General features: G+C 52.9%; 2 protein-coding genes across 7 annotated transcripts; one reads left to right on the top strand and one right to left on the bottom strand.

The window, feature by feature from the left end:
• The first annotated feature begins 91 nt into the window (after window positions 1-91).
• Window positions 92-5238, top strand: DLK2 (delta like non-canonical Notch ligand 2). Of its 3 annotated transcripts, none has more exons than XM_049892976.1 (6): window positions 92-492; window positions 991-1121; window positions 1388-1451; window positions 2860-2990; window positions 3457-3601; window positions 4293-5238. In XM_049892976.1, exons 2-6 carry the CDS (start codon window positions 1046-1048, stop codon window positions 5026-5028), a joined length of 1152 nt encoding a protein of 383 aa, XP_049748933.1. In that variant the 5' UTR covers window positions 92-492; window positions 991-1045; the 3' UTR covers window positions 5029-5238. The 3 variants fall into 3 exon arrangements, with proteins under 3 accessions (XP_049748933.1, XP_049748925.1, XP_049748943.1); XM_049892968.1 differs by having other exon boundaries at window positions 974-1121; XM_049892986.1 differs by lacking the exon at window positions 92-492 and having other exon boundaries at window positions 597-1121.
• Window positions 5167-25808, bottom strand: ABCC10 (ATP binding cassette subfamily C member 10). Of its 4 annotated transcripts, none has more exons than XM_049892677.1 (22): window positions 25678-25808; window positions 25159-25330; window positions 21577-22795; window positions 20207-20434; window positions 19212-19368; window positions 18833-18942; window positions 16944-17023; window positions 15942-16113; window positions 14658-14756; window positions 14011-14200; window positions 12989-13066; window positions 12747-12848; window positions 12075-12228; window positions 11723-11912; window positions 9357-9700; window positions 8847-9016; window positions 8202-8362; window positions 7633-7886; window positions 6530-6675; window positions 6288-6385; window positions 5919-6031; window positions 5167-5650 (listed from the first exon to the last, which is right to left on the bottom strand). In XM_049892677.1, exons 2-22 carry the CDS (start codon window positions 25317-25319, stop codon window positions 5497-5499), a joined length of 4380 nt encoding a protein of 1459 aa, XP_049748634.1. In that variant the 5' UTR covers window positions 25320-25330; window positions 25678-25808; the 3' UTR covers window positions 5167-5496. The 4 variants fall into 4 exon arrangements, with proteins under 4 accessions (XP_049748634.1, XP_049748623.1, XP_049748651.1 ...); XM_049892666.1 differs by having other exon boundaries at window positions 12654-12848; window positions 25678-25807; XM_049892694.1 differs by lacking the exon at window positions 25678-25808 and adding an exon at window positions 25476-25525 and having other exon boundaries at window positions 12654-12848.
• Between the last annotated feature and the right edge of the window lie 2176 nt (window positions 25809-27984).

Raw genomic sequence — 27984 nt, 5'->3', positions numbered from 1 at the left:
CCGGCACTTGACAATTTCCTCCCAGAATTTCCTCCCGTGGTTGAAGAAAGCGAGGTTCGGAGAGGTTGGTTGGCTGTGCCGGGCAGCGTAGGCTGGGGGCCCGGGCATCACCGATAAGCCGCAGCAAGCTGCGAGCGCCCCCGGGCGAGGTGCGCGCGTGCGTCGCGGGGCCGGGGGACTGGAGGGAGGCACCCGACGCGGCTGGCGGGGGGCGGGCCGGCGGTTGGCTCCGGGGGAGGCGGGCTCCGCCGGCACACGCCGCCCCTGGCAGGAGGTCTGAGCGCGCGTGAGGAGCCACCGCTGCCGCCGCCGCTCGGGGTCGCCTCGAGCCCCAGATTTCCGAGCGCTGTGCTGGCATGGCAGCCGCCTCGGCGCCTGGCCCCGCGGCCAGCTAGGGGCAGCCCCGCGCCCCTGCCCCTGTCCGGTACCTCTGCAGAGCGCGTCGGATCCGGCCTCGCACTGCGCCCCAGGCGCGCCGCCTCCTAGCCCGAGGTGAGGACACGGAAGGCAGGAGCGCACGGGGCCGGGGCGCTGTGGGAACTCCTGGCCCTGCGCCGCTGAGAGCCGAGCGCGGCGCAGATGGGAAGGGGACGTAGGAACGAGTCCTGGGGGGCCTTTGGGGTGGGGGACAGAGACTGCTCCCCGCTGGGAACGGCCCCTCCCTCTAGTCCCACCGTCCCCGCGGTGCTCTAGGCCGCCTCTCGGCGCTGTCCTCATCCCCTCGGGCCTCGTAGTCCCCGACTGCGCCCCCACTCCTTGCCCTTCCCGCACCCTCGCCTCTCTCCGCGCTGTCCCTCTTTCGGCCCCTCCCCACAGACCTCGCTCTCTGGTTCCTGTCTCCAATCCTTTCCCGCCCCCTCCCTCCTGCTACCTCCATCCCCTCCTCCTGTCGGGACGCCTGTCCTCCCCAGTCGGCTCGGGTCACTCGGAACCCATATCCGTGCCGCTATCTCCGCGTCCGGCCGCCTCCCAGCCGGTCCCATCCCACAGGTGTCCGCACGTCCGGCCATCCATCCGTCAGTCCCTCCTGGGGCCGGCACTGACCATGCCCAGCGGCTGCCGCTGCCTACATCTCGTGTGCCTGTTGTGCATCCTGGGGCCACCCGGTCAGCCTGCCCGAGGTGAGCGCGCCCCCGGGCTCTGGCCGCGGCCCTCTCCCGCCATCCCTTGCTTGCACGTTGACCTCTGCCGGCCAGATACGGCACTGCAGCCGCTCCGACCCGCGGGGCAGGCGAGAACCAGGTCACCATTTCAGAACGGGATGGGTCTGTGTGCTGCCCTGCCCCGGAGCTGAGCCGCCCCATTACTGGGACCCCACATCCTTTCACCAGTCCTGCGACCCGAACGCTGACCCCGGGCTCACCCCTATAACATCAATCTCTTCCAGCGGATGACTGCAGCTCCCACTGTGATCTGGCCCACGGCTGCTGCGCGCCTGACGGCTCCTGCAGGTAAGGAACACGTCCCTCGGAACCCTTTGCTCCCCATGTATGGGTACGGGACTCATTTCCCAGCTCTGCACACCCACAACCAGGTCAACCCCCAGGAGAGTGTGTCTGAGGGTTAAGACCCTATTGTTAATTCCCCATCACCACTTATGGCACAGGGAAGACCCATTAGGACCTTCACACCAAGTTTTCCTTTGCTTTGCCTCTCTTTTGCCTCTTCCAGCTTATATCTCCCCTCTTCTTTACTCTCCCAAGTCTGATCCAGGGATTTGAAAACATTCCTCCTCAAGATATCAGGGCTTTACTATCCAAGTATGGAAAAGACAGGGTGGGAGTGTGGGGATGTGAGCTATGAGGAAAGGGGAAAAGAAATAAAGAGAAGAAATGGTTCAGCCTGGGAAAGAAAGGCTGCAGCGAGAGTTGCTGGGGAGAAGTACAAGTAATAAAAGAGGATCTTCCTTGATGAATTTGACTAATTGACTCCCTAGGGTGGGGGTTGAGCATGTTCTGTAGCAGGAGGAAAGTGTGTCTGGACATAAGGAAATAAGCGGATGTGGCAGGTTGCTCAAAGGGCTAGGGTGTTTGGGAATCTCCATCCTTGGAGGGGTTTTTATAAGAATAGGTCAGCCATTTGCCCTAGAGTCAGAGGTAGGAAGATGGGCCTGGTGACCTTTCAAGGTCACTTTTTAAAAAATGTTGTGAGTACCTCAGACATGCCAGGAGTGGTCCTGGAGACATTTACAGACATCATCTTAGTTAATTTCTTCCTTATTACACCCTATGAGGGGTATATCCCCAATTTACAGATGAGAAAACTGAGGCTCAGAAAGGTTAGACGAAGTGCAGAACCAGGACTTTAATGTGTCCTGTGACCCTGCTACAGCCCTGCACCTACCTAGGACAGACCTTCCCTTGTTGTTGATGGGTGCCATTGAGTTGATTTCAACTCCCATATGACGGAGTAGAACTGCCCCTTAGGATTTCCTAGGCTGTGATCTTTACGGGAGCAGGTCTCCAGGTTTTTCTTCCCCAGAGCTGCTGGATGGGTTTGAACTATCAAACTTTCTGTTAGCAACTGAGTACTTAACTGTTGCACCACCAGGGCTCCTTTCCTTTGCCTTCTTCTTGTGTGCCATTGAGTTGATTCCAACTCATAGTGTCCCTATATGACAGAATAAAACTGCCCTGTAGGGTTTCCTAGGCTGTCATCTTTACGAGAGTAGGTCTTTTCTCCCATGGAGCTGCTGGGTGAGTTTGAACTACCACCCCTTTGGTTAGCAGCCAAACACTTAACCATTGTCACCAGGGCTCAGGCTGATATATGTCCTCCTATTTTCTGTTCTGGTCCTGCCTCCTTCATTTCCTCACATCTCCTTACTCAGAGCCCTGACCCTGTGTTTCTCCTCACCAGGTGTGACCCGGGCTGGGAGGGGCTGCACTGCGAGCGCTGTGTGAGGATGCCTGGCTGCCAGCACGGAACCTGCCACCAGCCCTGGCAGTGCATCTGCCACAGTGGCTGGGCGGGGAAGTTCTGTGACAAAGGTAGGGGGACAAAGGGGTAGCTGTTGGTAGCTTTGTACCTTGAGAGAAAACCCATCCCTATTTATTGAGCACCTATGGTGTCCTGCTCAAACTCTCAAATACATGGTATTTTGTTGTGTCGATTTTACACATATCTATCATCTGAGTGGATCCTCGACATAGTCCCGTGAGGTTGGCAAGGCAGCTGCTTAAAATTATACTCATTTCACAGATAAGAAAACTGAGGGCCACAAAAGAGGTATCTCAAAGTCACTTTGAGACACACTGATAGAGCCAGGGCTAGGTATCTCCTGACTCCAAATTTGGTGGGGGTTATATTTCCTCTGTGAAAGTCTGGTCTAGTGGGTTTGTAGTTCAAGCCACACCCACAGAGCCTTTGGCCTGAAAGCCTGGTTGAGTGGGGCCTGGGAGGTGTGGGGACCAGATATGAAAGGCTAGCCCAGAGCCTTCCCTGTCTCCTCTCCAGATGAGCACATCTGTACCACACAGTCCCCCTGCCAGAACGGAGGCCAGTGCATGTATGACGGGGGCGGTGAGTACCACTGTGTGTGCCCACCAGGTTTCCACGGGCACGACTGTGAGCGCAAGGCTGGGCCCTGTGAGCAGGCAGGGTGAGTGCTGGGCCCAGGGGTGAACTGGGGGTTAGATCAGAATCTGGTGACACAGGTGATGAGGGAGGAGACAGAACTGTTGAGCAGGTGTGGTGAGGTTATTGGTGCTGAGGGGCAGAAGACTCACATGGAGGCACCCTAGGAAAAAAGCCCAGCATGTCAGTGTCTAGGGTGTTTTTCTTTTTTAGCTTCAGAGCTATTTAAAAAAAATAAATAATAACTATAGAGTTGGAGGTGTACACAGATAAATGTGCCACTACTCTGGTTGGGGAAGGTGGGCGTGGAGGAGTTGAGGGGCTAGGACACCCCTCATTCTCCCACAAATGCAGTCTTATGCCTCATTGTATGGAAGAGGAAACTGGCAAGTAGGGGCTGGACTGGTTGCCCTCATTTCCCCTCCAGGCCTGAGAGCCTGTGAGGATAATAATAGCACACTTATCCTGAGCCTTTAGGCCAAGCCCTGTGCTAAATGCTTTACATTGGATTATCTCATTTGACCCTTACAACTTGGTAGCCGGATGCTATTTTTATTCCCATTTTAAAAATGAGGTGTTTGAGGCTCAGAGAGGCTGGCCCAAAGTGACATAGCTAAAAGGTGGGGAGGGGGATGGTAGTGGTCAGGATGCTAATGGAGGCTACCCTGCAAGTATCAGTAAGTTGGTCTCCATACCCTCTCCCACCCTCGCTCTAGCTCCCCATGCCAGAATGGCGGGCAGTGCCAGGACAACCAGGGCTTTGCCCTGAACTTCACATGCCGCTGCTTGGCAGGATTTGTTGGTGCCCGCTGTGAGGTGAATGTTGATGACTGCCTGATGAGGCCTTGTGCAAACGGCGCCACCTGCCTTGATGGCATAAACCGCTTCTCCTGCCTCTGTCCTGAGGGCTTTGCTGGACGCTTCTGCACCATCAACCTGGATGATTGTGCCAGCCACCCATGCCAGAGAGGGGCCCGCTGTCGGGACCGTGTCCATGACTTTGACTGTCTCTGCCCCAGTGGCTATGGCGGCAAGACTTGTGAGCTTGTCTTACCAGTCCCAGACCCTTTCACCACGGCGGACCTTCCCCTGGGTCCCACCTCAGCTGTGGTGGTACCCACCACGGGGCCAGTTCCCCATAGTGCAGGGGCCGGTTTACTTCGGATCTCCGTGAAGGAGGTGGTGCGGAGACAAGAGGCGGCGCTGGCGGAGTCTAGCCTGGTGGCCGTGGTGGTATTTGGGGCTCTCACTGCTGCCCTGGTCCTGGCCACTGGATTGCTGACCCTGAGGGCCTGGCGCCGGGGTGTCCGCCCCCCTGGACCCTGTTGCTACCCCATTCCACACTATGCCCCAGCACGCCAGGACCAGGAGTGTCAGGTTAGCATGCTGCCAGCTGGGCTTCCCCTGCCACCTGACTTGCCCGGTGAGCCCGGAAAGACTACAGCACTGTGATGGATATGGGGGGGCTTTTTGGCCCCCTTCTTTACCTGCTGCACACCTCAGACTGCAGTGTCCTTTCTCATCACCCCTCACTGGGGTATACACACTGAGGAACCTCAGCCTCACATCAGAAATATTATTTTTTTAATATACAGAATGTAAGATGGGCATTTTATCAAATAAAACTATGAAAATGCAAGTGGGCTCCTAACCCAGAAACACCTGCCTGGAGTCCCAGATGCAAGAGGGCTGGTGCAAAGGCCTGGGTTCTGGGGAAGCCTCTGGATTCTGCCCACCAGGGAGGAGTGGCTTCTGGAGAGGAGCCCAGGTACCCTTTCCGGCCTCTGGGGGAGATGAGGTAGAGGTAGAGCCTCAGAGGAGAATGTAAATAAAGGGTCACCATCTCTGTGCTGGCCCAGCAGCTGGAACAGAAGGAGGGGGCAGTATGATGGAGAAGGCTGTAGGATGAGGTCCAGGCCCTCAGGCAGAGGTGTGGGCTCTCTGCTGGCTGCTCTGTAGCAGCTGCTGGAACAGCGAATGGGGCTGGTTGCGCAGGGCAGCAGGGGAGTCCAGCTCCATGACCCTCCCCGCCTGTAGCACCAAGACCCGGTCCGAGTTTAGGATCGTGTTGAGCCTGTGTGGGAGAAGGTGGTTAGTATGGGGGGTGGGGGACAGTGCCCTCGAGGGGAGAGCCCCCTTATGGAAGCACGGTTCCTTCAGATAGTATGCTATAAAGGGCCCAGGTCTGTGATTCTAGAGGCCCTTTATAGAGGCCAGGTTTAGAGGATGAGGAGCTGACATTCGGGGGGGAAAGGGGAGCCAAGGTCCCTGAAAAGAATGGAAGCTCTGGGTCCATGCCACCAGAGCCCCTGATTAGACTGTCATTGTGGACACTTGCACACCTGTGGGCGATGGTCAGCACTGTCTTGCTGGCAAAGCGTTTGCGGATGGTCTGCTGGAGCAGCTGGTCTGTTTTCTGGTCAACACTTGCTGTGGCCTCATCAATACACAGGACCTGGAACAGGTGGAGGGGGTGCGGGAGGAGGAGAGAGGAGAGGGTTAGCCTTGGCTCCTACCCAGGCACTAGCCCCACCTCCTAGCCCAGCCCACTGTACAGGTCCCCACCTCCAGCTCTAAAAAGTAAAGGAAACCCAGGACTCTGAATCTTGTCTAACTTGGTCCTGGAAACCTTTCCCAAGCCAACCTCCTCACCCCCTGCATGTCCTCTGCCTCCTTCCTGGCCTTTTGAATGTCCCTTCCTCTTGCCTTACCTTGGCATCTGTGAGGAGAGCCCGGGCTAGGCATAGCAGTTGCCTCTGCCCCAGTGACAAACTCCGGCCCCCGTCGCCCAGCTCACCATCCAGACCACCTGCAAGGCAGAGTGTCTTCACCCCAAAGTCCTAGGCCTCTTCCCACTGTCTCCCTGCTCACAGAGCCCCCTCCCCTTTAGGACCAGCCCCAAGCCCAACCCCCATTCCTCCTGCCACCCTGCAGGGCAGGGCCTACCACTCACCTGTGGATACAATCACTTCGCTCAGGTAGCACTGCTCCAGAGCCTGCCATAGGGCTCTGTCCTCATGCAGGCCCTGGGGGTCCAGGTTTTCCCGAACAGTTCCACTGAACAAAAAGGGCTCCTGGGGGATGATGGCCAGCTGGGACCTGGGACAAGCAGGGGACAGGGCATGGGACCCAGGCTGGAGATGTGAGTAATCTGTTCCCAGCACCTCCAGACAAGCTAGGAGATAAGACCTGAATGTGCCCCACTCTGCTGTCCACCCCAGCCCAATCAGATAAATGACTAGTCGGTCACGTACCTAGAACCATGCTGGAGCTATGGGCCAGACCAAAAATTGAAAGGCCTAGATTCTGTCCTTATGGAGCTGACAGTTCACTGAGGTATGAGAAAAAGAATGGGTGAACTGTGTGGCACTGACTCCAGGGACAGCAGTGGTTGGGCAAAGAATGGTCAGAGAGACTGAGTAATTAGAGATGCTTCCAGGTTGACTTGGATCCTGAGGAGCTATATGGTAGAGCTATATGGCAAGGTCACCACAGCTTAGAAGAGAAGACAAGGAGAGGAAGAGCAGGGCCTGGGGAATATAATGTGCACAGGGCTTTAGGAGAGTTTCCCTACCTTTTCTATGTCATGGAACTCAGAGTAAATGATACTAGGTTCACCTGGGGGTCGGGTATATAGCCCCAGAAGAGGCCACTTGTTGCCAGAGGCAGCTGGCCCAGGTCTCAAGCTGTCCTAAGCACTGCCTGCCAAGCCTGAGGGCTAAGAGAATCAGTATCTTGGGACACACTGTTGAGGCTCTTGGAGGCAGTGACTGGCTGGTCTAATGTGGAGGATGAATGAGGCGGGTATATAAGAAAGATGAAGCTAGAAGGGTGGGCCTAGGTCAGGCTGAGGAAGGCCTTGAGGCCCACACCTATGAATGTGGCCCTTAGCCCTAAGAGAATACCGTCCTCACCTGCTTATCTCATCCTCCCTCTCACCCCCTGATCAACCCTGGTGGCCCTGAGCTTATGCCTTGCTAGCTGGGCCCTCCTCTATGTGCAGCAGCTCCAGTTCCCCTCTTCCCTGCCCTGCACCTCATCCCTCCTCCCCCAGACCTGAGCTCTGCCAGCTCCAGCTGGCTGGTGTCCACACCATCCAGCAGCACTCGCCCTGCACTGGGCTCCAGCAGCCGGAAGAGCACCAACAACAGGGAGGACTTGCCGGAGCCTGTGCGGCCCACGATGCCCAACTTCTCTCCAGGTTGCACGCAGAAGGTCACCTTGTCCAGGGCATTTGGCAGCCCTGGCCGGTACGCCAACACCACGTCCTGGAACTCCACACTCCCCTGGGTCAGCCAGCCGATGCCCGGCTAGTGGGGTCGGTGGGTGGAAGATGGAGGGAGACAGGTGAGAGAGGGAGGAGTGATGGGGAGAAGGGGGGGCAGAGGGCGGAAGGAGGGGAGAATAACAGGAAGTGGATGGTGTCAGAGGTGGGGGAAGTGAGTGACAGTGTGGGAAAGATGGGGAAAATGGATACAAAATGAGGAACAATAAAGAATGGTGAAGGCCATGTGAAAAAGATGGAGGGAAGAGAAAGGAAAGGAACTAAGGGAGGGACTCAGGGAGCCCTTCAGGGTTCCAGAGCTCTGGCTTGAGGTAGGTCTGGGGCAGGGGTACCGGCCCACCTGTAGTGGGTGGCCCTGGGGCTCCTGGGGCAGGTCACAGGAGTACTCCTCCAGCCGCTCCACGCTCACCAGCATAGCTTCTGTCTGGGTGAAGCTGCTCACCAGGCCTGACAGCAGGCCCGTCAAGGACAGGGCGTAAGACAGCGACAGGCCCACCAGCCCTGGGACAGAGGAACACGAACTGCTAGGGGAGCTTGGACACTGGTGTATTTCTGTGTGTGCAGGGGGAGTGGTTGGGGCAGATGGGAGGATTACAAGCTTGTGGATGGTGGGCACTTAAAGGAAGCCAGCAGAGAAGCAGGAAGATGAAAGGATCTTGGCCGGGACCACAGAGGGCTAGATGCACGGGAGTGGAGTGGGCCAGCAGAAGCAATGAGGAATGATGGGTGAGCCAGGGCTAGAGTGGCAGGGATGCAGGGTGGTGCCAGATCCACCACCACCTGGGACAAGTCAATCCTTGAGACCAAATTTCCTCACCTCGAAAATGATGATGGATGATGATGATGTTAATTACAAAGCACCCTCACAGGAAGCCTTGGATAGGAGGGGATGATGTTGGGGGCGGGGAGGCAGTGCAGGGAGAGGTTTGGGGTGGGGTTTGGGGTAACTTGCTTCTGAGGTGAGGGGAAGGGTCTGGGGGGGCACCTGGGTTGGCGAGGCCCTGCTGATGCTGCACTAGGGCGATGCCTGCGATGGCACTGATCACTGCAGCCCCCATGAGCTGTAGCCGAATGTCCAGCCACTGCATCGTGGCACTCGTGGCAAACTGGCACCTCTGGTTTAGCTCTAGGAGTCGCTGGTTCTCCTCCTCAAATCTGGGGAGGCCAAGAGGGGACTAAGGCTACTCCATTGTTCCACTGGCCCATCCAGACTCCTCCCATCCAGACCCCACTACAGAACATCTTGGGAGCTGCTCTACCCACCCCCAGGCCTCCCTCAGAGATACAGAGATACCAACACACTGTTCTGTAGTGGGGTCTGCTCTGCCTCACTATACCTTCTTTCTGGCCTTTTTCCCTTCCTCTTTCATCTAGTGTTCTCAAACCTTCCCTTCTCCCCCAAGGTCTCTACGCCCCCTACCACACATGCCCTCATCTCCCCTTCTCCCAGCACCCATTTCCCTGGGTCTGGTTGGGAAAGGCAGACCTCACACACCTGTAGGTGGCCCCGGAGGCCCGGAGCACAGGGAGGCCAGCCAAGGTGTCAGCCAGGTGGGTATAGAGTGGGGACAGGGTGAGGCTGCCCAGGCGCCGCAATTCCCGTGAGGAGGCCCTGTAGTGGCGCTGCACGCGGTAGTAGATGATGCTCAAAGGTGGCAGCAGCAGCAGCAGCCAGGGCAGGCCAGAGCTCAGCACAGCCAGGAGGCCCAACAAGCCTGCTGCATTGGCCAGGAGGATGTTGAGGATGAAGGGCAGGCTGTCATCCGTGCAGGCCACGTCAGAGGAGAAGCGGTTTAGGATCCGGCCCGTGGGTGTAGAGTCAAAGAAGGTCACTGGTGCCTGGGAGAGGGGATGTAGTTGGGCAAGAGCAGGGACTGGCAGAAACGGGGTTGGTGGGCAGCCCTGGGGGGAGGTGGGGTGGGGAGGAAGGCCCAAGGCAGAGAACAGGAAAGGGGTAAACTGTCCCCAGGGTTTGGGGGCAGAGGGGAAAGACTGGAGGAGCTTGGAGGAAGAATAGACTCTCCCAACCCACTGGTCAGTGGTGACCATAGAAGGTCATGCTAAGCCATTTCTCCACCTCTGTGGCAGGCATACCTACTACCCTTTCAAGGGCAGAGGGCTCATCTCTCTCTAGAAGGTGGGGGACTTCCAGGCTAGTGAATGAGATTTAGTTAGGTGTCAGTAGGGACATCCTAATTGCTGGTGGCTGGACAGAGCTGGTGAGGGCAGCAGTCACACTCAGTATTGTCTCATGGGTTAAGGGCTCAGGCTACAGAGTCAGACAGCAGTTTGAATTCCAGCTTTGTCACTTACTAGATGTGAGACCCCAGGCATGGGGCTTCATCTTCCAGAGGCTCCTGTTTAATGGAACCTCACCTCACAGGGTAGTTGGAAGGATTAATGGCCATGGATATAGCAGCCAAGTGCTTAGCACAGTCTGCCTGGCATGGGGAAGTGCTCAATAATTGCTTCATTATTAGGACTACTAGTGGGAGGTATAGTCTCAAAAACACCCCTTTCCCTTGCTTTGCCTTTCCCATTTCTCCACTTTCTGCCTTGACTTTGGGTACAGTCCTGTCTTAAGCAGGAGACTAGATTGAACGACTTTCTGAAGAACCTCCTAGTGCCAGCTTATGAGAAATTAACCACAGCGTGAAGATGGCCCCTCCACAGCTCTCACAGAGAGGCAGGACAGTGGGTGGCTGCTTCCTGCCAGGCAGTGGGAAGGCCCACACAATGCTGGCTTTAATGCCTGGCTCTCCACAGAACTAACTGCATGACCTTGGCCAGGTCACTTAAACTCTCAGAGCCTCAGTTTCCTCACCTGTAGAATGGCAATATTAGTACTTACCTCACAAGGGTATTTGAGGTCCTAGTAAGAGAACGGACAACAAAGGGCTTTGTAATAATAATGGGTAATTGAGTACTTACTAAGTGCCAGATACTATCCTAAGTACTTTCCACGTACTAATTTAATCGTCACAATAAGTCAACAGAGGAAGCAACAGACTAGATATACATATAATGACGTGGACGGATCTTAGAAACAGCCTTAAATAAAAACAGTATGAAAGAGAACAAGATCCAGTACAATATTGTTTGCATAAACTAAAAATACATGCACACAAAACAGGCATTTTATAAAAACAGAAGCAAAATATACATATTAAAAACACATACGGAATATTTGTTTATCAAGGGAGGAGAAATGGAAATAGAGCATAGAGATAAAAGGGGATAAATAAATACATACACACATACAGGCATGCATACATGTTCTTAGCTGCCATTGAGTCGGCCCTGAATCACGGCAGCCCCATGCACAACAGAACCAAACCGTTGTGATTCATTGGCTGATTTTCAGAAGTAGGTCACCAGGCCTTTCTCCCTAGTCTGTCTTAGTCTGGGAATTCCACTGAAACCTGTTCAGCATCATAGAAACACACAAGCCTCCACTGACAGGTGGTGGTGGCTAGGCTTGAGGCACATTGTTCAGGAATTGAACCTGGGTTACATACATACAATAAAACATAAAAGGGGCCTTGCATGAACTGAGGGGTAAGATTAACTCAACCCTCGCCATCAGAAGTCCAAAACTAAGTAGCTACAAAATAAATTTTCTTACTCTCCCCACTTTACAGATAAGAAAACTATAGGCTTAAGTAACTGGGTTTGAATCCAGTTCAGATTGGGCCTCTCCAGGCCTTGGAGGTCATCAAGTGCTACACCCATCTGTGAGGGGCTATTTTATCCCTAGGAGGAGAGGTGTAGGATGGGGTCCCCAGTGGAGCCCATGTGCTAGGTGGACGCCCCACAGGGCTAGGGCTGTGCTCCCCCCTCCTCACCCTCCCATCCCCTCACCATAAGAACTCGATGCAGCAGGCGGCGATGCAGGGTGGCAGCTGCCCGGAGAGTGCCTGCCGCAAACAGCACTGCCCGGAGAAGAGTGCAGAGGGAGTTGATACCAGCAATGGTCGCATAGACGGTGAGGTAGAAACGGATGTCTGAGGAGCCATTGGGGGCAGCTTTGGGCAGTGGGAGCACTGGGGCACTGGGTGGTGGGGAAGGGGCTGTGGGTAACCAAAAGAAGGGCCACTCAGGGGTCCCTTCTCCTCCCCGTGCCAGCTCTCCCCACCCTCCATGAGATGCAGCCCTTGCAACACCAGCCCCCCACCCCTCACTCTCTCTCTGCCTGGCAGCCCCAGACACTCACTAGAGGCTTCCGGGAGAGAAGAGGAGCAGCTGGGGAGAGAAGAGCCCTGAAGAAACTGGGCTGCTGGGGGCTGGCGCCTCCTGGGAGCTATTCTTGGCTGCCTTCAGCTGAGAGATCCAGTGGGAGAGCCACCAGTCAGCAGCGTTCCGTGTGGCTGGGTAGGGACGGGAGGGAAGAAGCTATATGAGACTTCTCTCCTTCCTTCTACTCAAACACCCCCTCCCTCTGCATCTCTGGTTCCTACCCTTCTTCATGCCCTGCCCTGCCGTCACTCTTCCATGTTCTCCCTGGTCTGCGTTTCCTTCCTGGGCCTATCGCCCCTCAGCTCTGGGAAAAGCATGCCATTGAACTTGCAGAGTGGGAGCAAGGCTGGGGGGTGCGGATCAGAGATGGCCATAGAGTACATCCTCCTGGCCCCTGGAGCTCTCCCCCTGACTTGCGGGCATGCCTTTTATCCCAGCTGTTACCCATGCTTTTTGAGTCTCTAGGCTTTGGAATGATTAGTACAAAGCGATGGGGTGATGGGCATCTTGAGGGGATGGCTGGGTAGGGGTACGGGACTCCACAGTATACTCCCACCTTGCATAAGGAGCAGAGAGAAGAGGATGGCTAGGGCCAGGCCCCAGCCCACAGCCCGCCAGTATGCTTTGTATACGTGGAAGGCCACGGCACCTTCCTTTTTGCTTTCTTCTTGTAGCAGGCGGCCAGGTGTACTCTCCTCCACCTCTAGCCCCTCCTTTGGTTTCTTGGGGTTCCATATTGACTGGGATATGGCTGCGAGAATCAGGGGGAGATTAAGCTTGCATGACAACAGTTGAAAACCTCAGCGTTTCAGGGGGATAAGCAAGGTTGGTAGAAAACATCTCTCTACATGGTGGTGAAGAGCGAGTTCTCTTTCCACCCCTGGGCCATACCTGAGTCAGATGTCTGTCCATCCTCAGCCCAGGCTTTGGGGGCAGTTTGTACCAATGGCAGAATCTCAGAGGGAGGTCCTGCAAGGTAGAAGGGGAGGCTAGAAGGGGGCTGTTATGGGTATATACTATGCCCTTCTAAATACCTGTGCAGATTGTACCTCCCATTCTTTTCGGACCTCCTCCCCAGCCTACCCTAGGAGAACCCTGACCTGGATCCCCAGACTCTGAACAGGACTCATCAAGTTCACCCCTCTGCATCTGCAGTTCAACCAGCACGGACAAATGCTCATTCCTGATAGGAGAGTCACAGGCGCCTGTGAGGCCAGTCCAGTCACCTCTCGTTGTTGTGTGTTGCGATTCTGACTCATACCGACACTATAGGGCAGAGTAGACCTGTCCCGTAGGGTTTCCTAGGCTGTAAATCTCTCTGGAAGCAGATTTTCAGGTCTTTTCTCCCATGGAGTGACTGGTAGGTTCAAAGTGCCAACCTTTCAGTTAGCAGCTGAGCACTTAACCATTGCACTACCAGGGCTCCTTCACCTCTCATTACTGCAGAGCTTTTTCCTCATGCTTTACCAACTTCCTAACACTCTGGTTGAGCCTGGTTTCCTCCTGTTTCTGCCTGTTGTGTCCCTCTGGGTAATCATCCTTCAGAATTTCTTTTTTTTTTTTTAACAAAACGACTTTTCTAAACCTGACCACTTTCTCTTCTTCAAGGTCATCAAATTCTCAGAGATCCCAAGCCTCTAGGTTCCTAAGCGCATCTAGTCACAAAGCCTACAAGTCCCACATCTGTTGGCATTTCACCAATGTGTTGCTTCCCCCCATTCTCCTATTTCCTCACTCCAATTCTGTAAGGTGGAGTGGGTTTCCCATGATACGGAAGGAGGAAATGACCGGGCCCTGGCCACATATAGAGGGGGTGGTTGAGTTGCACTTGACAATCCATCTGTCTCTCTTTCCTGTCACTTGGCAGATGCTCCCTCTACTCAGCTGGCCTCCTGCCCCGGCTGCCACGTTACCAGCCTGGACGAGGCGTCCGGCCTCCATCAGGAGCACCACGTCAGCCTTCTCCAGGTACTCAGTACGGTGGGTGCAGAGCAGCCGTGTGGTGTGGCTCAGGACTCCCAGGATGCACCTATACAGCAGGTGGTTTGCCACATCTGCATCCACAGCAGCCAGAGGGTCATCAAGGAGATAGAGCTCCTTTTCCTAGGCAAAGGTAGGGGCACCATGGGCACCAAGCTCCAAGTCCTCTAGCCAGAACCCAGAGACTCTCCTAGGAGCTGATCTCAAGGTGGTCAGAGAAAACAATTGAGAGGAACTCTGGGAGCTACACCTACAGCAGTAGACCTGAGGGTGGACTTCTCTCCCGCCAAGGTCAGTGCCTGAGGGCCAGCGCTCAGCTTTGCTGGGTCCCAGTTCCTCAAGCCACATAACGCTTTTTAACGAGCCTTTAATTCTGTCTTGAGTCTGCAACAAGGGCAATGGGCTGGCCAAGGGACCAATGCCTCAGGGGACCAATACCTCAGGGGAGCAATGCCTCAAGAGCATGGAGAGGGGAGGGAAAGAAGAAACTGGATGTTGATGAAAACATCCCTATCCTCCCTCTCAGCCAAGCTCCCAAGGCTGCTGACTCCCTCTATCTCTCACCCCACCTTTAACTTACCTGGTAGACAGCACGAGCAAGGGCAATCCGGGCCCGCTGCCCCCCGCTGAGGGTCACACCCTTCTCCCCCACCTCTGTCTGGTCTCCAGCAGGCAGGATCTGAGGGAACAGGCCCCCTCAAACAGTATTAGTCAATACCTTCTACCTCATTTCCTCCCCTTTGCAGGAAAGACATCACGGAAGTCAAAACAACCTTGAGCTTGAGGAGACTGGACTTGAATTTGGTGTCGGTGAGCCATAGGGGACAAGCCATAATTCCAGCATTTATTAAACACTTACTATGTGCTTAGCACTTCACAGACATTATCTCATTCACTCCCCATAATAACCTTATAAAGTTAGTATTATTTCCTTTTTACAGGCAAGAAGACCAAGGCTCAGACAGGTAAATTACCTTGCCCAAGGTTCTGTGGCTAGTAAGGGGTGGGACTGAAGCCCAGGTTCTTAGCCACTCTGCTTCACTTACTGCCCTGTGTAAGGCAAGGGTGGCAGTCAAATTCATTGTGGGAGCTTTCACAGGTTTTAGAGAAGGAATGTACTCCGACCCTTCTGGTGGCTTCAGGAGTCCCCAGAGGGTCCCCATACCCAGAGAAACACCTGTGGTCCACTAGATGGTAGGCCCCCTGTGGGGAAAGCTTTGTAATTCATCTCTTTTCTTAGTGCTTAGAACTGTACCTAGTACCCAGTAGGCTTTGGGACATGCTTGATGTAGAGACAAATGATAAATGGGCACAGATTGGCCCGTGGTCAAATTCAAAGGTCTTCCTTTCTAAGGCAGTTCCAAGTTTACCTGGGCAGGGTAGTGGTGATGACAGTCCTGGAGGGGGGAAGGCAGATGGGTGGGGAAGTCATGGAGAAATCTGGAATATCTTGCCCTCTAAATTTAGTGCTCTGGATGGAGGGAATCTAATTGGCTCAGCAGGCTTCCCCAGGGTAACCTGCAACCAAGTGAGACTGGGCCCTTCCAATCCTTCCCCGACAGCCTCCTGAATCGGAACCAGTACCCAGACCTAAGTAGAGCTAAGCCTCACAGGGAACCCTTCCCTCGCCCCAAAGCCTCAGGGCTCTTCCAAGTGCTGTGTGGAACACCCAGTCACCACCAACTCTCTGGGCCCTATGGGGAAAGGAGGACCAAGCAGCTGGATACTCTAGGAGAACCAAAGCTTGATGGCCAGTCCTAGGTAAATGATGCCTGAGTTAGAGGAACCCCTCCCCAGAGAAGCAACTCTGATTTGATACATAGGGAAACAGGTAGCCAAAGAGGTTTCAGGGCTAGGCACTCACGCTGAGGTCATCGTTGAGGGCGCAGGCCTCTAATACTTTCTTGTACAGCTGGGCATCAAATGTCTTCCCAAAGAGGATGTTGTCTCGGATGGTAGCAAACTGGATCCAGGGTTCCTGGGTGGCCAGGCCAAAGCCCTTGGACAGCCCTGCTACTGTCACCTGCCCAGACAGCCTGCAGAGAGCCAGGCTAGCAGTAGGCAGGCCAGTTCCCCATTGGGTCCTTCCACTCCCAGCCCTGCTTCCAGGAAGCCTTCCCAAACTTCTGTCTCCTCCATGTTGTTGTTAGTTGCCGTTGAGTTGATTCCCACTCACGGTGACCCCATGTATGCAGAGTAGAACTGCTCTACAGGGTTTTCAAGGCTGTGATCTTTTGGAAGCAGACTGCCAGCCCTGTCTTCCAAGGCACCTCTGAGTGGGTTGGAACCGCCAACCTTTCAGCTACTAGTTTAGTGTTTAACTGTGCTAAAGCCCCCCTTTATGTTACATGGCTCTCTGAATTGGAAGCAGTGAGGTTGAGGGTGCCGAATGAGGCTGTAGCCTCATTCAGGAATGCGAAGGAAAGAAACTACTTTTTGGCTATAGTTGCGCCCATAAACCGAGCAGCTGTCACATCTGGGTATCCTCAGGGGCACAGAAGAGAGGGTGGCCCCCACACTGCACTCATTTTCACATTAAAACAAGAAGGCCCTTCCTCAAACCTACGTTTGGCTCTGGGTCCCTTCGATTCACAGCGCCATTTTCTGAAAGAGTAGCTGACGCCGGATGTTTCCATTTCTTTGCTCACTATTATAGCGCTTACAATAGTGGGGCGTAATGATTATGATGATTCACTTTCTTCTCTGCCTCTCCTTACTGGACTGAAAACTCCTTCAAGAAAGGGACCATGTCTTGTTCTTTTTGGCGCTCCTGACCCCTAAAAAGGTGTCTGCCACATAGCAGGGATTCAGTAAGGGTTTGCTAAATGACCGAGCTGAGGACAGGGATGCACTGGAGGCTGCTTACCTGTGGAGCTCCCCAGCAATGGCAGCCAGCAGCGAGCTCTTCCCGCTGCCCACCTTTCCCACGATGCCCACCAGGAAACCCTGCAAAGAAGCCACAGAAGTGCATGCCCGCTGCTTACAGGGTGGGGACAGAGCAGGCAGCTGTCTCCCTTCAGAGACTCTGGGCAGCCAATCATCCCACTGAGACTACTCATCTCTTGGCCCGATTAGTCTGTAGGGAAAGAATTCTCCACCCTGCTGGCTGAGCTATGTCTCAGGGACTGATACCTTGTGGGGTCTAGAGAAGTGGGGTGTTTTATTCCCCACTCAGAGCAGCTACAAGTTTCCATTTGTATGAGTGAAGGGCCTTTGAAGGGGAGCCGCATGGCAGAGAATGGGAGGAAAACTGCCCAAGAATTCCCAAGGCAAGCTCAGGGCAGACGTCCCAAAAAAGGTATAGGGGAGGGAAGGACTCCAGGCTTTGGAGCCCAGATACTGGGCTGGCAAAATCCATCTGTGGCTAGATTTCCATCAGGGCAAAAAGTGGAGCTTCGTGCAGGTGCTCGATTTCTGATTTGCAGTTTAAAATGTTCTGTTTTGCCTTCATTTTTCAGTGGTAACATTATATTCATGGAGATATCTCCCAGCTCAAGAAAAAAAAATTTTTTTCCGTTTCCTAAAACAGGGTGAGAAACCCATAACCTGTCTGTCTGTGATGCCCCACGCTGCTAGCCAGGGCTGACCCATCAATGTGGTTGTTGTGCACCATCAAGTCAATTCTGACTCATAGCGACCCTATAGGACAGAGTAGAATGGCCCCATAGGGTTTCCAAGGAGCAACAGGTGGATTCAAACTGCCGACCTTCTGGTTAGCAGCCTGAGCGCCTAGCCATTTCGCCACCAGGGCTCCTTCTATGAGTGGGCACCAAACCAATGTGAGACCCTTCCCTGGGAATTTGGGATTAAGCCCAGGAGGCAGTTTCTCTCCTGTTGGCTGCGGCCTGTAAGTGGGAGGGCTCCCTGCAGTCACGTCTTCTGCTCGGTGGAGAGTGAGCCCACAGAGAGAAGAGAATGAGGCAAATGCAGGGAGAGAAGCAGACAGAGGGCAGAGAGAGAGCTGTGCGAGTTGAGGCCTGGTTCTGGGCCGTTTCTGAGATCTGTCTGCACTCTGGCCTTTGGCTTCAAAAACTCATTTCTATATCCTTATTATAAATTCTTGTTTGCTTAAGCTAGCTCCAGTGGGTTTCTATGGCTTATATCCAAAAAAAGCCCCAACTAACACATTAGTAAAATTCCTTTTGAAAAATTCCAGCCTTGTCTTGCCTGAACTAAGAGGAAAAACAAAACATACTGCCCAAGCCAGAAATGTGAGCCAAATGTGGTGGAGGCAGTTCAGCTGCCACTGGAGAAAGCTGGGTTGAGCTGTCAGGCAAGGGTTGGCCAAAGGTCAGGGGAGAGTGAAAACTCAGGACTGGGGGTGCACAGGAGCCGCCTGCCTGCCAGGAATGCTTTCTTTCAGGTTCTTCTTTGACTATGCTGAGGTGTGAGTCACAGGGCGTGATTCCTCTTCACCAGGCTATACGGGATGATCTCGCCCACTTGCAAAATCTTTTTTAAAAGGAACTGCTGGGGCAATGCTGGAGAAGCCCTGGGGTCTGTTCTGGGTGGATGGCTAAAGGCCAGGGAGAGATGCGACTGCTCTGAAAAAGCTGTGTGGATGAAGGAGACTCAGAGGTGAGGAATCATCTTTGAGATTGCAGCCTGCCCATCACAACCCCTCCGGTGCCTCTGACAACCATTAGAGCTGCGGGGCCATCAGCTATGATTGGTTCAGTCCTTGTTTATCTGTCACCGAGTCCCCATCTCCCCCGTTAGTCTGGGGAATCTCCCAGGGTATTCTGACCAACGAACCTTCTTCACTTCGAGGTGACTGATGATGGTCTCCTGGCTGGTTCCAACTGGGTCCCAGGAGAACAGGGCTCCATGCAGCTCCAGTACTGTAGATGGCTTCGTGGGGGGGTCTGAACGGAGAAGAGGCCATTCAACTTGAGCTCTTAACCCACTACCTACCTGTTTGGGCATGTCGTTGCCTCACCTGCCTCATATCTACCTGCTCAGAGTTAATTTAGCCTTGGTCTTAGTCTGAGAGACCTCCCCCAGGAACTGGCCACCTGCTCTGTCTGGATTCTGCTGCCTCTGGCTCATCTTGGCAGCATCTATATATAGTGCCCAAGTGGCTAAAGTTCCCTCCTCATTCCGTGCCAGGTCCAGCCCTCTAGCTTCCCATTACCTGGGTTGTAATAAGCCTGAGGGTTGTGGTTTGGAAGGTCGAGGAAACGCTGAATTCGATCCAAGGACACTCTGGCCTCCAGGAGCCCATTGATCACCCAAGGGAAATTGTTGAGGGGAAGAATGAGCATGCGCACCAGTGCCAGAGCCGTGAACACCTAAGGAGGTACAAGGGGGCGGTGTGGGCATCACCCAGAGCCCAGGGCAGGGAGCTATCTGAAAGCCTGCTCTATGAATGTCCCCATGGACACATCTGCAGAGGGATGAACAGGGCAGCAACAGAACTGATGGGATGGCTGGTCAGTCCTTGGCCTGGAGGTGGCAGAGGTGGCCACTCCAAGAATCCTAGAAATTGCAGATCTGTTCCTCCAGGAATCCAGGTTGCGTCTCGATAAGAGCACAGGCCTAGCTCATTTTGAGGCCTCCTCAGAATTTCTAAGCAGCAACATTATCTGGCTCTGGCTAGACCCAGCACTGGATCATAGATTCTTTTCCAAAGCCATCAGAATGAAGATAAGGAGACCTAACCCCAAACTGGGGCCTGACTGGAAGTTAGGGAAGAGAAATTCCTTCACAGAAAAAAACAAAACCAAACCCACTGCTGTCAAGTCAATTCTGACTCATAGCAACCCTACAGGACAGACAGAACTGCCCCAAAGGGTTTCCGAGGCTATAAATCTTTAGGGAAGCAGACTGCCATATCTTTCTTGAACCACCAACCTGTTGGTTAGCAACTGAGCACTTTAACCACTGTGCCACCAGGGCTCCTTCCTTCACAGAGGGAAGGTTATATATTCAAGTTCCCAGAAAAAGCTCCCGTTAGAGAATTTCCTTTTAGTTGGAAAAGCATGAGGCAGTCAGGGGTCCTCCTGCTCTCTTTCCCAGCCAGCGCAGTAGGACCTGAGCCTACCTCTCCACTCCACTGCAGTCTCCTCACTGCTGCCTCCCTCCCACGGCTTACATAGACTCTCCCCTCCCCCACAACCCAGTCCTCACCTTGGTGGCAGTGAGCTGGTGCCCCATGAGGACATAGGTGATGAAGATGACGATGGAGATGACAACCGGCAGGGCAGCCCACAGGTACACGCAGGCCGCGTCCAGGTATTTGATGACCCGTAGTCGCCCCAACTCTCGAGCCCGGCAGGCCTCTACTCGAGTCCCCAGTGCCTGCTCCCACCCACAGAACTTGATGACCCGAATGCCACTCAGCAGCTCCGTCATAAGCTAGGGACAGGGGACAAGGAGCAGTGTGAAGGAGAGATATTGCTCAGATGTCTTCTACTTTGTCAAGTCTTCCCAGGCTTCTGGCAGAGAATGTCGACTACTCTAAGCTTCCAGATACTCTGTATTCCCCTAGCCTTATTTTTCTTCTCTTGCTTCAGTGCTTTCTGGAAATTCTGTCCCTCAAGCCTTTCTTCTCAACCCGAGTTACATCCCCTCTCAGTCCCTCTTTAATTTCCCCACTGTATGTTCCATTTGGAAACCCCGGTGGCGTAGTGATTAAGTGCTACGGCTGCTAACCAAAGGGTCAGCAGTTCAAATCCACCAGGCGCTCCTTGGAAACTCTATGGTGCAGTTCTACTCTATCCTATGGGGTCGCTATGAATCGGAATCGACTCGACGACACTGGGTTGGGTTTGGTTTTTTGGATGCTCCACTTGGGGACAGGTTGGTCAGGGGGACACCCTCCCCCCCCCCCATTTACCACTCCAAGCTGTTCCAGTAAGAGGTTGATAACTGTGCTGAATAGATCCTCAGGACTGCCATCCTCACTGCAAATACCCACATCACTACAGAACCCAGAACTCATTCAGCCAGACCCTCAACATCTAGAGTTGGCCCAGGCAGGAAAGTAACCTACTCCCTTCACAAAAGCCCACCTCTAAGAAGTAGCTGGGTTCCCCTAGGTTCTTCACACACAGTCATGGGGTGGTCAGCGCCTTAGACAAAGAGGTGGGAACCTTGGGTCCTGGCTCTGTCAGTAAAAACCTCCTAGGGTTGCTGCTTTGGTCCACATGAGCTAACTGTAGAACTGTTAGAACTGCTAAGGGACCACATTTATTTAGCACTTAATTTGTGACAGGCAGTGTGCTAAGCATTATCTCATGTGACCCTCACAACAACCCTATGAGGCAAGCTATTATTATACTCACTTTACAGATGAGGAAATGGAGGCCTGGAAAGGTTAATGATTTGTCTGAGGTGATTAAACTAGTAAGTGGTAGGGCCAGGATTTGAACCCAGATCTGAGCACTTTACTTCTACATTGTGCTCACTCCCTCAGGCAGTGTGTGTGGGAAGACCATGGGGACTCGAATGCTGGGTGGGGTCTTCAGATTGCTGTGGAGCCCTCAGCACCCTCTCACCTTGACTCGAACATCCTTATGCTGTAGCATTGTCTGGTTGCTGGCCATGATGCGTGTGGCGATCACCTTGTTGACAGGTACCAGCAGCAGTGCCAGGACCAGACCACCCACGAAGGCAACGCCCACTTGGTGGTACAGCAGGTAGAGGGTGATGCCCAGCTGCAATGGTAGGCCCCAGGCTTCATGGAAGCTTCCGGCAAAGTTGAGCAGCCGCTCAGAGTCTGTGCCTAGTAAGTTCAGGGCTTCCCCAGCAGGAAGGCGGCTGGGCCCCAATTGTAAAGTCTTTCGGTACAGGATGCCCAGCACAGCCCCTCGTGCCTGAAGTGTCACCTTCCGTACCTCATACCCATACTGGTTCTGCAGCACAGCACCCAGCACAGCCCCGCTGGATAGCCCCAGGGTGTAGAGCAGGCCCTGGCTTAGAGGTTCCTGCCTCTCCTCCAAGAAGCCCACCAGTAGGGATAAGAGCAGAGGACCTGAAAAACCCAGCATGGTGCCCACCAGCTTCAGCAGTCCAAGTGCCAGGTAGCACCGTCCAAAGGCCCCATACAGGGCTCTCCACAGCTGTACCCCTTCCTGCCAGTGTGCTTGGAAGATACGGGCCAGGTAGCTTGGATGCAATCTGTGGGGGAGGTGGCAAATGTCCTGGGGCTGCCGGAGCTCTCCACGTGCCCCACGGGCCATCAGGGGTGCCAGCCAGGCATAGGAAAAGCGTGAGAGCCAACTTTCCCCATCTTCAGCCACCTCAGGTTCCTGCTCTTCGGGCAGGAGCAGCTCCTGGGGCCAGTGTTCCCGCTGTCCTCCAGGGGCTGCCCAGCCTAGTCCATAGGCCAAGAGTACAGCCAGCTGCAGGATGAGAAGGCATAGGCGGGCGAGGGGCCCTGGAAGAAGTGGGGGACGAAGTGTGCCTTGCTGGCAGTGCCATAGCAGGGTTAACACCAGGGCTGGAGCTGGCAGGAAGGCAACCAGAGCCAAGGCCAAGGGCCCCCGGGAGCGGCCGTGAGGGGAACGGGCCAATGCCCACAGGGCAAAGCTGTGGCTGATCCAGGCCACAGCTGCCACGCCCGCTGCCAGCACCTCTAGCTCTATGGGCCCTGGGCCTGCCCCTGGTGGCAGGGCAGCTGGAAGGAGGTCTAGCAAAGGGAAGATGGAGAGCAGGAAGGAAGCTGTGAGTCGGAGGCGCCAGCCTGGGCTGCAGGGTAGAATGTAATCTGGGTTCCTGGTGACAAAGGAGAAGAGAGAAAAGGAAGTACATCATGGCTGACTTAGGGCCCAGGTATACTCCTCACCTCCAATAGCTCATTTACCTAGAGGGAATCAACTCCCTTTCCTGCCTTGCACACCTTATCCCTACCCCACATGACCCTGTAACCCAGGCCTTTTCTCCCAGAAGTCTTCTGGGGTTAATCTAACACATTTTCTAATCAACCCACACCATTTCTGATTCATTCTTTCCCCACAAGCACTAAAATTTTTGAGTTAAGGCTGTACCCAACATGAAGACTCTAATTTGAAAGAAAAAAAAAATCCTAAATTTTCATACAGATAACCATTAGTGGATGATGATTTTCACAAAAGTATCCACCTAAGATAACCCTTAAATTTACCTGAAACACTATTACCAAAACCCGTTGCTGTCAAGTCAATTCTGACTCATAGCGACCCTACAGAACAGGGGAGAACTTCCCCATAGGGTTCTAAGGAGCAGCTGGTGGATTTGAACTGCTGACCTTTTGGTTAGCAGCCTGAGCTCTTAACCACTGTGCCACCAGGACTCCTATTAGATGGATAAAAACTTGACTTAACATACAGCTTCTATGTAATACTATAACCTAAATTTTATGAGGCCTTAGAATATTGACTACCCTCTCTCTACAATGATGGTAGGGGATGGTATGGGTCATCTTTGTGACCTCTTTAGCTGAAGACAAACCTTTTCTTTAGTTTAGTCTACATCTGGGCATGCAAAATAATAATAAATAAATAAAAGAGTGATTTGTCTGCATTAAGAATCACGTGCAGGAAAACATCTGCAGCAGTGAAAATCAGACTGCCTTGAAGGTCTGTTGTGCTCTTTGTTGGCAAGGCTGGGTTACTGACAAAGTTCAGTTGCAAACTAAAACGCTTTGGGTTTCCTTAATAGTCAAGCTGATGACAGTTATATGGAGGGATTGAATAACTGTATTTCCTGAAATGTGGGGGCAGAAAAAAGAAACACTGCGCCTGCTGGGGGCAAGAACACTGGCCCCAGCTTGGTCACGAACCCACTGCATGACCCTGGGCAGGTCTCCTTCCCTCTCTACATCTCATTTCCCCCATCAGTACAGTGAGGAGTTTGGGTCCAAAGCCCTTTGAGTTCCTTTCTTGTCTGTGATTCTGAGTCTCTCTCTTTTCAGAGGCACACGAAAGCCTGATAAGTGAAGTGAGATACGCAATATCTATGTATTACATATTGGTCTCTCTTGCCTTCTTATGAGACTACAAGTTCCCAAAGGACTGCATCAATTTTTAATAGATTCTCCCCCGAGCAGGCTGTGGATGTCTGTGCTAACTGACTAACCCTCTCTGAACTTCTGTCTCATTCTGGAAAAAAAAAAACAAACCAAACCCAGTGCCGTCGAGTCGATTCCGACTCATAGCGACCCTCTGGGTCTCATTCTGAGTAAAAAACAAATCAAGATTCTTCCCAGACCAAGAAGATCCACAGCTTTTCCTGCCCTAGGAAGGGATTTATCAGCCCATAATTCCTCTTTATAGGAACACTTACCCCTCATCAGAGTAGGAACCCCCAAAGGCAGAGACTAGATTGCCCTCCTGCCTTTTCAGCAGCTAGAGTGAGACTAACTTTAGCCATTTCTAGCCATATAGTAACTAAATACAAAATCAAGGTGAGTTGAGCACCCACACCTTATAACCCTAAACTAGCGAAGGCTTAAGGTTTTGATGCGCTCTTCTCTTTCTTCTACCTACTGCTTCCTCTCCAGTTGAGTCCACATATGCTTTTCTTAGCCCAACAACAAACACTGAGGTTTCATGGATGGAAGTGGTGAGAAACTGAAACTACCACCTGAACACAAGTCATCATTTTTTGGTTAAAAACATTTTTCACCCAATTTTGCTTCCAACTCATGACAGTTTTTGGGCATCTGAAAATTAACAATCCTGATGATTTCTACTCTGCAGAGGGCCTTTAAAAAATGTGCCAGGCACTGGGCTATATGCTTAAAGGCATTCCAAAAAACCCAGTGCCGTCAAGTCGATTCCGACTCATAGCGACCCTATAGGACAGAGTAGAACTGCCCCATATAGTTTCCAAGGAGCACCTGGTGGATTCGAACTGCTGACTCTTTGGTTAGCAGCTATAAGGCATTATCTGATATAAACCTCTCAACAATTATATGAGGCTCAGAGATGATAGGTAGTTTGCCCAAGAATAGCCACACACCTGGTAAGCGGCAAAACCCAGGTATTATTTTATTTTTGATCTACTCAAGAGACATCCCTTGACACTGCAAGGGAGATGTGGGTTGCGGGTGGGGCCTAAGGGCACATCTGGACTCATCTGCGCTCTTCTCTACCCACCTCGGGGTGCTCAGGTGACAGGCGCTGAACACGGCGAGGAGCGCGTGGGGCAGGGCGCTGAGCACCAACTGGGTGAAGCAGTGGCCCGTGGTGTCCCCCTCCCACAGCGGGAGCGGCTGCGCAGAGCTGGTGCCGCACAGCTGGGCCAGGAGCCGCTCCATGGAAGCCTCACCTGCGGGGAAGGCCGTGAGTGAGGCGGGGAAAAACGGTACCAAAAGGGAGAAGGACCTGGGTCCCTAAGGTGAGGTCCAGGTAGGAAGCTGGCGCCTGGGGGGCGGGACGCAGACCAGGAAAAGCGGAGGGAGGGGGCAGCGGACCCTGACAGCGCTGAGCAGCAGCGTCTCCAACCCCGCTCCGGAGCCGGGACACCTCCCGAAGCCAGACCTCGTCCGTTCTCGCGTTACCTCAAGGAGCAGAAAGAGAGGAAGTTTCTTTTTCCGGAGCTGGCAAATTTCTCGCCTCTGGTCACCCACCCTGCCGCCCCTGCTTCCCTACTCCCAGGAATCCGGAACCTCTAACCTGAAGAAGTAGCTTTCCACCGGATCTTGAAATCCCGAGCACTGTTGGATACAAAATGAACGCGCTGCCGGGTACCGGTGCTGGCCAGACTTGCTTGGCGCCCCCTAAAGGCGGGAAGACCTCTCAAGGGGCTGTTCGTCCCGCGCATACGCAAAGACTCTGCGGCCGTGCGCACCGCCCTCTGCTTCGGCTGGCCTGTGTGTTCAGGCGCGCCGCTACCGTCGCACCTTTGTGTTTGAGCACGTTTAAGCCGGCTCGCTTGCATGCTACCGGGTCTCTGCTCAAGTGCGACGTCCCTCATACACTGCCACGTGCAGTACACGCTCCCACATGTTTACTAGCTGTCACATGCCTTGCACTCTCTCATTCTTAACTCAAAGTTTACGAAAACTGAGAGGCCAAACAAACATGCAACGCTGAAGAATAATAACACTTCGGGGCACGTAGAAGTCCTTTCTTTCCTTACTCCAAGGCAGCATGACCTTGGGGCAAGTTACTTCGAACTTCTCTGAACCTCAGTTTTCTTATCTGTCAAACACGGGCAATAATACTAATGCCATAGTACTGTCAAGATTGCGTAGGTGCAGGGCTGGCCATAGGGGTAGGTGGTGAAGGCAGTCAGAAAGTGATGCTGGCTCACCCGTTACCTCTCCCCTTTAGCTGGCTCTTCCTTGAAATTCAGCATTTTTTTTTTTTATTCTTCTTTTTTTCCTTGGCATTCAATGCAGGGCAGATGGGTCAAGAATCGTTATTCTTCTCATTGAAAGTTTGAAAGTGTCCTCTCACTCACAGACACAATTGCACACACTGACTGCAGACACACAGATGTGCCCCTGATGTAACTCACAAAGTCTGACAAATGAATGCTTCATATCCATATTTTTCTGGTTCAGTACACAGCTAATAGCTTTTTTTCTCTCCCAGCTAAACTTTATCCCTGTTGCTGTTGTGTGTTGTCAAGTCAATTCTGACCCAGAGTAGAGCTGCCCCATAAGGTTTCCTAGGCTGTAATCTTTACAGGAGTCAAGAAATCAAACGACATGTTGCATTGGGCAAATCTGCTGCAAAAGACTTCTTTAAAATGTTAAAAAGCAAAGACATCACTTTGAGGACTAAGGTGCACCTGACCGAGGCCATGGTATTTTCAACCGCCTCATATGCATGTGAAAACTGGACAATGACGTGTACACAAACGTTGATAGCAGTGGAACTCATAACAGCCAAAATTGGAAACAATCCAAATGTCCTTCAACAGGTGAATGGATAAACAAATGTGGTATAGTCATACAATGAAATATTATTGAAGAATAAAAAGAAATGAACAACCATGCATGCTACAACATGGATAAACTTCAGAAACATTATGCTAAGTTAAAGAAGCCAGGCACTAAAGACTATATAGAAAACCACATGACTCTATTTATACTGAATATCTCGAGGAAAGACAGTGAGATGGCAAGTGGCCTGGGCAACTCTAGTTCTTGTTCCTTCCCCAGCTTTAAAGCTAGCACCACCACTCCAAGTGACCTCTCCAATGGGGGCCTGGCAGGTGAAAGATATAGGCAGGATGAATGCTTGGGTGTGGCGGGGGGCTTGCCCAAACGCAGCCCTAGCTACACTTACCCCCTTGTCCTCCAGCAAATCACCTTCCTGATAACTATGAAGCAATGTGTAGGTAGAAGAGAGAAAGTAAACAAAGAGGGGACCTGGGAGACAGAGCCAACTGCCTCGGGAAGCTACTGTGCTGAGACAACTCTTCTTCATTCCTCAGAGATACCTCTCTTACCCTCTCCTCCCTCCCATTCCCTCTGCTGAATCTACCCACCTCCACTCCTACCATTTCTGTCCACTCCTGGTCGTCCAGGCTCAGTTCACATCAAATCTGGGTCTGCTGAATCTGAAGTTAGTTTTCAGAGTTGTAGAATCTTTCAGAAGATTCTATGGAAGCCATCCAGGTTGGGGAGAATTTGGCCATCCCTCCACTTTATGGATTGTGAATTATCCAGTGACCAATGCTTTCCTCCTCTCCCTTTTCACCTCCTCTTCCCACCTGGATGTACCTTCACTTACCAACAATCCCTCACAGTGGAAGGAAGGAGATAGACTTGTACCTTTGGCTTCATTTTATAGAAATTATCATGTAAAAATTTCTCTGGGAAACTGGGTGGAACTAAGGGGCCAAGTGATATTGGATGGAGGAATTATTTGTTTCAAATTGTCTTTCCTCACCTATGTCCTGGAAAATGTGAATTAGTTGGTTGTTTGTGACCATCAGAAAGGATCCTACTGATGGTGTGAATCCTTTCC

This window comes from Elephas maximus, chromosome 1 (genome assembly GCF_024166365.1).
Source record: "Elephas maximus indicus isolate mEleMax1 chromosome 1, mEleMax1 primary haplotype, whole genome shotgun sequence".
In the NCBI taxonomy this organism is placed as follows: domain Eukaryota; kingdom Metazoa; phylum Chordata; class Mammalia; order Proboscidea; family Elephantidae; genus Elephas; species Elephas maximus.
Note: the sequence above shows the minus strand (reverse complement) of the source record. Positions and strands in the feature narration are given on the sequence as shown.